The sequence below is a fragment of the Macrotis lagotis genome, chromosome 1, assembly GCF_037893015.1.
Source record: "Macrotis lagotis isolate mMagLag1 chromosome 1, bilby.v1.9.chrom.fasta, whole genome shotgun sequence".
In the NCBI taxonomy this organism is placed as follows: domain Eukaryota; kingdom Metazoa; phylum Chordata; class Mammalia; order Peramelemorphia; family Peramelidae; genus Macrotis; species Macrotis lagotis.
This window is the reverse complement of record NC_133658.1, coordinates 920,183,090-920,192,806: the sequence shown is the minus strand read 5'-3', so window position 1 is coordinate 920,192,806 and position 9,717 is coordinate 920,183,090. Positions and strand designations below refer to the sequence as shown.

Here is a 9,717-nt window from a genome sequence, read left to right as displayed (position 1 = left end):
CCATCTGATTTCAATGGCCAATCAGAACTCTTGGAGATGACCCTGGATGAAATGGGAGACTTTGGTCTTTTTAAGCTCGGGTTTTTAATAGCTCTCACTTTGACTGAGAGTGATTAAGACCAGGTAAGAAAGAAAAGAGGCATATAATGACTTCTTTACTGAATGGAAAAAAGTCTCCCCTCGTCCCATCTTTCCTACCCTCTTGTTCCATATAGGACATTATACACTTACCTGCAGATATCGTGCCCTAAGGAATGTAAGTTTTGGGCACAGAAACCTGGTAATTTGTCTTGGGGTTTACAGGTCTCCCATCATTCTGACTCTGATAGACTGGCTATCAAAAGTGTGATGTATCAACACAGGAGAGCCTGTGATTTCATAGAAAAAGTGGTCAATGGCTCTGATGCCACAAAAAGGGAAGTGTAGTGCATAAGCTATGTGAATTGTAGAGTTGATGGTTCCCCAAAACCAACATCCGGTAGCCATGAGGACACTGATTGGATGGTTCATCAGGATGGGATAACACAGTGGGTGGCAGATGGTATAATGGCCAACAAAAGGCAGATGTTTGGATCCTGTTTGGATAAGAGTGAATGTAAATAGCAAATGTTTGTGATTTGACCAGAAACCATGAGATTTTCCCTTCTCAGATTGATTTGTTTTTAATCTAGAGGAAAGAAGTCATTGTCTTCATCAATTCTTTCTTACTTAGTCTTAATTACTGAATGGCCATGCCTGTAGATAGTAGGAAATGAACAGGCAGATAGGGATATATTTAAAATAAGTTTTAGGTTAGGGATAAAAGAAGAGGATGAACTTTTGGAGGATGTGGGGAAAAAATGAATTGCTTGAAGACATAGAGGAGTTAACCTTAGTAAAGATTAAAGCTACTTAATCTTGTGTTGATGAAGTGAAGGAGGAGTTAGTTCGAAAAAGAATACAACTGATGGGAGATGAGGAAGAGAAGATAAAAGGACCTTGTCTAATTTTTCCTGCAAAACATAAAACAAAAATTTCAGCTGAGAGGGAAGTGGAAGGAAAGACACATAAGGCTCAGGAATGGATGAAAAAATTTAAACTGTGAAGAGTAGGATTGTGAGCTGTTAAGTTAGATGTAGTAGTATATTCTAGTGGGAGTAAGGACCCCGTTGCGGTTGTGAATCATCAATGTAAGGTCACCCCATTCAGAATAGTTATATGACTTTCTTCATTTTTGTTCAGCAGAATGGGTGTGGGAGCAAAGGTTTTAAATAATGGGAATGATTCAAAGTTGAATACAAACAGTGTAATTATAAGAAAGGGAAGGACTCAAGAGAAGAGTACAGTGTGTACTATGTACAAAGCACATTGGTATTCACAAAGAATAAATATAGAAAAGGTAGTGAGTCCAGGCTCCCAAGGTCTTCATGTTGTATTAGATAGATAACAGAAAAAGAGGTAGATTGGTAATATAGGAAAAATGAGAAGCACTCTTTGGATAGGTGGAAAGATAATTTGATGACATCAAGATGCCCACATACCTATGTGTGTATTATATACAAATATTAGTTTATTGAATAGATTATGAAATTTATGATGCAATTTATACAAAAACTTTTAAAGGATAAAAATTTATAGAAGGGTTACATTCTGTATCTGTAGAGAGAACTCACATATCAACCATTGATCTAAAATTCTAGCTAATTTTATACAGTGGTTCATGAAGAAAACCCAAGATCATCTGCAACCACACTATCCCTTGTGACTTTCATATTCATTCAGGTTAAAACTATTTTCTTTTGTCAGCGAAAAAGAGGATGTGTGTGTGTGTGTGTGCATGCACACACACTTGTGCCTATGTCTGTGTCTCTGTCTCTGTGAACTGTTTGCTGACTCAACCCTGCTGAGAAGCTGTATTACAGATAGTTGACCAGTAATGAATTCATTGCCTATACTAAACAATGCCACCAAGAACAAGGCAGCCTTAATAATTCCTTCAATATGGTCATGAAAATGAAAGATTATGCCACCAATCACAGATCTCTTAAGTATTACCTTAATATTTTTGTTCCTACCCTCTACATAGGAGATTGTTGTCTAATAGAGGATATCAAACTTTTAGCAATAGCATCATCCTTGGTATAAAGTAAGCCAGAATTCATGAGATAACTGCAATAAATATATAGTGCAGCCAATAGACTGTCCTTCGAGAAGCAAATATCTAAGTTGGCTGAGTTGATTTTGTTGTGTATTTAAAAGTATTTAGAAGCATAGTTTTTGATGTCATCTCCTAAATTTCATGAATGTTAATAGTCATGCATGGGGATTCAAACTAATTTTAAATAAAAATTCATTTCTATGAATAAGTAACTTTCCTAAAACCTTCTTCAGAGAACATAAGACATCTTTATTTCTGAGACTGTAGATAATAGGATTGAACACGGGAGTAAGAATAGTATATGTGATAGATAAGATCTTGTCTTGACCTGGAGTATGATAAGACCTTGGTCTCATGTATGTAAAGATAAATGACCCGTAGTATATGACGACCACAACCAGGTGAGAGGAACAAGTGGAGAAAGCTTTTTTCTGGGCCTCCATAGATTTAATATAAAGCACAGTGCGGAGAATCTGACCATAAGAGGCAAGGATGATGAAAAAAGGAATTAGGAGGAAGAATACAGAACTCACATAGACTGCTCCTTCATAGTGTGATGTGTCAATACAGGAGAGTTTCAACATGGCAGGGATTTCACAGAAAAAGTGGTCAATGGCTCTGGTGCCACAAAAAGGGAGGTGTAGTGCATAAGTTGTGTGAATTGTAGAGTTGATGGTTCCCAAAAGCCAACATGCAGTGGCCATGAGGACACTGATTCGATGGTTCATCAGGATGGGATAACGCAGTGGGTGGCAGATGGCTACATAGCGATCGTAGGACATGGCTGTGAGAATAAGGCACTCAGCACCTGAAAAACTGATGTAGAGGAATATTTGGATCCCACAACCTGCAAATGTGATTGATTTTCTGCCAGATATGAAATTACTGGCCATCTTAGGAATGATGTTAGTGATGTGCAATATATCCATGAAGGAGAGATGACTGAGAAGGAAGTACATTGGAGTGTGGAGGCGGATGTCAAGGTGGATAAGAAGAATCAAGACTGTGTTTCCCATGATTGCCATCATAAAAATGATGAGAATAAGTATTAAGAATAGCAATCCATACTGCTTTGGATCCAATAATCCTATTAGGATGAAATCTCTACCAAATGTAGCATTCCTTTCTTTCCACATCAGGATTATTTCAGTTTTTCACCTGCAGCACAAAAGACAAATTTTAGAAAAGGAACAAGATTGAATAAATAAATTAGTCTGTGGGTAAAAAATGATAACTATCAACAATGGTGATTTAATTTTTTGGGATCAGGAGAATGAAATTTAAATCAATTTCAAAACCAAATCAAATCAAATCAAATTCAAATGAAATCAAATGAATTACGTGAATTAACTGAGTCCTTGGAATGATCAATTCATTGAAGTTCTGGGGGGGAAAGTGTCTTATCTACATTCCTATTTCTTTCTTAATTGTTTTCTTAGCTGGACAGACAAATCAGGAAGTTAATTCAACTTGAAATACTTGAACTTTCCAATAAAATGAATGCTATTAAAGAAAAGAAACCAACATTTTCCAATGCAATGAAAAGGTGAAAAACTCATGGAACTTTAAGGGAAAAGTGCTTGTTTGTAAAATATGCAAATACATTGTATTCAGTAACAAAGAATTTTCTGATGTAAGGATTGTTATGTTCATATCACAATCACGGTAACCACCACCATCACCATAATTATTGTTTATTAAATTAATTTTATTTTTAATTTATAGAATAAAATAAGCATTTCCATAACATTTAATAAAAATATGATTATACATGAAACTATGTATAAATTATTTACAACTTCCCATTCTTTTTAAATATATAGAAAGTTATCATGTATATTTTTCTTCCTTTTTTGTCTTCTCTATCCCATTCTTTGGATGTAGTTATCTTCTTCATAAGTTCTTTATTTTTATTAGAAATAGGCAAAATGTCAGTCACTCAAACTTATTATTAAAACAATATTGTTGAGAGGCAGCTAGGTGGCATAGTGGATAAAGCACCAGCCTTGGAGTCAGGAGTATCTGGGTTCAAATCTAGTCTCAGACATTTAATAATTACCCCCATTTGCCTTGAAAAAAAAACTGAAAGAAAAATATTGTTGTTACTATATGCAATATTTTCTTAGTTTTGTTGACTTCAATCTGCATCATTTTTCGCAAGTCTTTTCATGACCTTCTAAGATTGTTTAACTCATCATATATGTTACAACTTCTTCAACCATTCCTCAGTAAAAGGGGATCCTTACAATGTACAACTTACCAAAAAAAATAGAGCTTCTATGAACATCAGAATTATATTTAAAGTTAAAATTACTTTTATTTAATTACTCTCCATCTTATTTTTATTCACTATAGTTTTGTTTCTCTTTTTCCCCTATTGCTATTACCTTTGCTGCCCTCCCACTCCCCATATCATTCACCCTTCCAAGAATCCAACTCCCCACCTTCTCCCCATCCTTCAATGTCTCAATTCCCACACATTCTGTACCCCTGTCTTCTATATCCTAAATTATATAACCTTCTAAAATTCTTTCTCCACTTTGTCCCCCAGTTTTTCACCTCTATATTTTTAGAAGACTTCTACCCCTTCCAAATGTACACATTTTTTCTCTTCAACCCATATAAGAGCAAAGTTCCAATATTCCAGCTCTCCGCCACAACTTCCTCCGTATTAGTTCTTCCTTTCAAACATCATTTTAAAAATATAATTGCTCTTTTTTACCTTTTGCTCCCCAATTTTGTTTTTTTAAATTACCTTATCACATGCAAAAACTCAAATCTAACCTATCTTTTAAATTACCTTAGTAATAACTGAAATTTTAAGTATAGTGATATATATTTCCCATGCACATATATAAATATATACTCACATTCATATATATATGTATATATGTGTGTGTGTGTGTGTGTGTATGTGTGCATTTGACATTAATGAGTGTCTTATAATTAGTCCTTTTAATGCCTTCCCTATATTTCTTCTGAATCTTTTAAAATCAAATTTTCATTGAGGTCTAGTCTTTGTATCATAAATATCTGAAATCCTTTGAGTTCAACAAATGATTTTTTCTTCATGCAGGATTATATTCAGCTTTTCTAGGTAAATTATTTCTGGATGCAATCCTATCTCTTTTACTCTTCAAAATACAATGTTCTAAGAGATATTGTCTTTTAGAGGCAAAACTACTGGGGCTCATAAAATCTATACAGCATTTCTAAAATATTCAAATTTCATTTTTTTCAATGTTGCTTATAATGTCTGCTCCATAAAATGGTAGCTTTGAAATTTGGCTGTGACATTTCTATAAGTTTTCCTCCCAGAGTCTCTCTTATATGGTGAATTATATATATTTTTATATTTTTTTACTTCTACTTTACCCTTCTGCTCTAGAATCTTAGTGTAATTTTTCTTAATAATTTCCTATAATTTTGTCATGTAGTTTGACAAATTTTATATCCTCTCTACATGATTTGTTCTCAAGATCAGTGTTTGGTTTTGCTTGATTTATTTGTATAATGATAATGATGATAATAATAATAATAATAATAATAATAATAATAATAATAATAATAATAATAATAATAATAATAAGAAGAAGAAGAAGAAGAAGAAGAAGAAGAAGAAGAAGAAGTGCAGCCAGGTGGCGCAGCAGATGGAGCACTGGCCCTGGAGCCAGGAGCACCCAAGCCCAAATCAGGATTTCTTTGTGAATTTGTCATCACTAAACATTTCTGTTTAGTGTGTTTCTGTGTTTTTGTATTTTTTGTATTTTTGTATCTTTTTAACCTCACTGTTTTTTTTTTTCCTGAATGTGAACCAAGATCATCTTTGTCCCAAAGTACCTATCAGTTGTTTGGTTAATTTCCTTTTTCTTATTCATTTTATTTTGTGTTATTTTATTTTTAGAAGCTTATTATTATAATCAGATTTTTAACATCAAGTTGTGGGTAATGTTATTCTAGACCTCAGGTCCTGCTTACTTTTATTTTTTGAATTCTGTCCAGAGGTTCAATCTCATGGACTCTAGTCCTTCCCCAAGCCTTAATTAATACCCCGCCCCAGCCTCAGATTCCCAAAATGTTCTTGCTTCCTGAGATTCTGAACTCATCAAACAGTTTTCTCTCTTTGTCAACCACAACCACAGTCTGAGATCACTTGTGCTCAGCACTTCTAGGCCAGGCTTCTAGAAACAGTGGAGAGGTATCCTTCAATCTCATTTTGCCAGCTCCTATTTAATTAGATGAAAGTTTTGAGGTGAAAATACTGGGATTGTGAGTGAGCTGAAAGACTTGGAGCCAAGTCTATTTCCTAATGGAACTGGCCTTAAGGGCAAATTGTTAAGTGGAGTTGGCCTGTACTTATCTACACTTCACTCATATCAAACCTCAGCCCCTTAAAGTCCTATCTTTGGTGAGATCCTCTAGAAGAATCACTGCTTTACCCATTTATATTTGCTACTATGCATTTAGTTCATGTAATTTTCCATCTGTGTGTATAGGAAATCTGGTTTACCTGGAAATTTCGGATCTACTGAGCCATCTTCCCAAAATGTCTCTTCTCAAACATCATCATCATCATCACCATCATCATCATCATCATCATTACTACAGTCCTCAAATCATCATCATCATCATCATCATTGACATCATGATTATTATCTTGAAAGATGGCAAAGTAGGTCAGAAAATGGGCAGAAAATCACCATGAAATAAATGCAGAGCAGCAAAAATAAAGGGGCAAAATGCTTATCCTATAAGACATTTGGAAAAAACTTAGAGAAGACTCCAAGGTTTGAGGTTTGATCTGAGGTTCCATTGATTCAAAATTCAATAAGTCCTGAAGGAAGCAAATGAAGACTCAAGAATTTTCACCTCAATTTTTATCACACAAAATTTCACATAAAGAATAGCAGATGGGGGCATCTAGGTGGTTGCAGTTGATGGAGCACTAGCCCTGGAGTCAGGAGTACCTGAGTTCAAATCCAGTCTCAAACGCTTAATAATTACCTAGCTGTGTGGCCTTGGGCAAGGCACTTAACCCCATTGCCTTGCAAAAAAAAAAAAAAATAGCAGCTGGCTAAGTGAGGGAAGACAGAAAAATCTCTCACTATTTCTGAAAGCCAGAGCCAGGATTCTAACCAGATATGGTCCCTTGAGCTTCATGAGGAGTCAGCACAAGGTTGGCAAGTACAGTAGAACAATGAAAAAGAAAATTTGATTCTAAGCTAGATTGCTGTTTTTATACAATTCCCACAAAACATTGGGGAAGTTAGGTAGTGGAAGGAAGCTAGATGACACTGTAGACTTTTTTATATTCTTTGTATATTCTTTGTAAACAGTTTTCAAATTTTAAAAAAATTTGTAAACCCAAAAGTCAATCAATAAGCATACCTACTATGTGTTAGGTGCTATGCTAAATGCTGGATCTACGAATAAAAGCAAATGAGAATCTGCCCATGAAGGAATAATCCATAATAACTGTGAGAGCACTCAGTCTCATCCAAAATACACAATGTAGTAGAATTTCATTAATCCATGAAAATTCTCTTTGAGCCATTTCTGCAGGTAGGCACAGCATAATCTGCATCCAGTTGATCACTACCAGAGAAGAATAACTTTCCACTTTCCTAAACTACTCCTTTCACCATTTCCCCTTATACATTATATATATATATATATATATATATATATATATATATATATATATATATAATGTTATAAATATTTTAGACTTCTTAACTTCATGCTTTTTACCAGAAATGGGTTAGTCATCATCATTTGTCTCATGAAGGTTTCCTGGGCTAAAGGAAGGATATCTGTCAGCACTCTGTCTTACATTGTTCCCAGTCAAAGTTGTATTCACCCTCTTGCATAGAAAGAGTAATCATCCTCATCCTTCCACCTAAATTAATCACTTCATTGAAAAGAAATATTTAAAAATAGTAGAAATAATCAAATTGATGGAGTGACATAATTAATGTTTGAGAAAAAGGATCATTCATTATACTGTCTCCTGGACCAGTAGTCTTGAGACAGTATTATAAAAATTTCACCCCATTTTTTCATTCCTATCTCATTTCCCAAGGGATTCTTCCTTCTAAACATTTACATAGCTCTGACCCTTCCAAAAACTAGAATCTAAAGGGTGCAAATATATGAATCATAAAAGAGGATCTATGAAGTTTCCCTCCAAGTCCAGCACTTGGATTAGACATGTTCCAGAGTAGAATTTGCTAGAGAGATGCATAAACATTTTAGGGAAGGCATTTTAATTTAAAAGAAGGAAGAAATGTTAAATGTTGAAATAATGTAATGGGTTGACTTGAATTAGTGAGTTTCCTGGCAGGATATTAGACAACCACCTCAAGAAAACTCTAGATAAGGTATATTTCTCCTGTATTGGGTAGAATTCAGACAGCTAAGCTCAAAGGTCACTCTCACTTTTAGACTTCAGGATTCCAGATGAATTAAAAGGACTCCTTTAATAAGCAAGGCAGCTAATATGGTTGCTGTATTGAATTTTTGATCATTTCTTTTCATTTTGAATAGTTTACACACTAGTTTTGTGTAGACACTGCTCTGTAATCACTGCCTTCTCATTAAAAAAAATGACTGTGCTATCAGAAGACCAGGATATGAAGGATACTGGATAGGAGAATCCGGAGTTCTAATTCTGCTATTTACTACTTTCAGGACAATCAGAAACAAAATTCACTTTGCAGAAGCTCAATTTTTTTATATGGTTGTGTGTATGTGTGCATATCTATCTATATCTATATCTATATCTATATCTATATCTATATCTATATCTATATCTATATCTATATCTATATCTATATCTATATCTATATCTATATCTATATCTATCTCTATCATCTCTCTCTGTCTCTGTCTCTATCACTATCTCTGTCTCTATCTTTATCTCTATCTCTATCTAAATCTATCTATATCTATATATCTGTATCTCTATCTTTATCTTTATATCTATATCTATATCCATATCTATATCTATATAAATTGTAAGGGGGAGGAAATAGGTGGCTTCTAAGATCTACCCCAAGTCCTAATCTACGATCTTAGTATTCTGTGGGTATCAATATGACACATTGGAATGAGAATCATGAAGACCTAGATTCAAGTCAGTTTACAAGAACTCACCAACTCTGTGACAAACTATTCACTTAATCTAACCAAGTTTCAGTGATTTAATCTATAAGATGGTGATAATAACTACTGTAGCACATTTTCTGAGAAGATCAAGTAAGATAAGAATGTAAATAGTCAGTAAATAAACTTTTTTTTTAAAGTCATTACAGTGTATCTAGTATGGCAAGCATTATAAATTATAGAACAGTATCTAACTATCTCTTACTATAGCTGCTATGGTTATCCTTTCCCTGTGATCTGATTTTTGTGAAGATGCAATTTGAAATCCAGAAATCAACCAAAATTGTATTCTAACTCCTAAGATGCTGTCATCATTATCTTTGCCCTAGAGACTAAAGCATATCTATAAAATCCCTTTGCCATCTAGAATACTCTTAATCACGTCATACTAAATAAATTTAGAAAACACAGATACA

General features: G+C 34.1%; 1 protein-coding gene across 1 annotated transcript; it reads right to left on the bottom strand.

Moving 5' to 3' along the window:
- Nucleotides 1-2,292: 2,292 nt before the first annotated feature.
- On the bottom strand, nt 2,293-3,273 carry LOC141509285 (olfactory receptor 2AJ1-like). The gene has a single exon (XM_074218708.1). It carries the CDS (start codon nt 3,271-3,273, stop codon nt 2,293-2,295), a length of 981 nt encoding a protein of 326 aa, XP_074074809.1.
- Nucleotides 3,274-9,717: the final 6,444 nt, after the last annotated feature.

Coding starts and splice junctions, on each gene's coding strand:
- LOC141509285 (XM_074218708.1), bottom strand. CDS start 3,273: ATGTGGAAAGAAAGGAATGCTACATTTGGTAGAGATTTCATCCTAATA.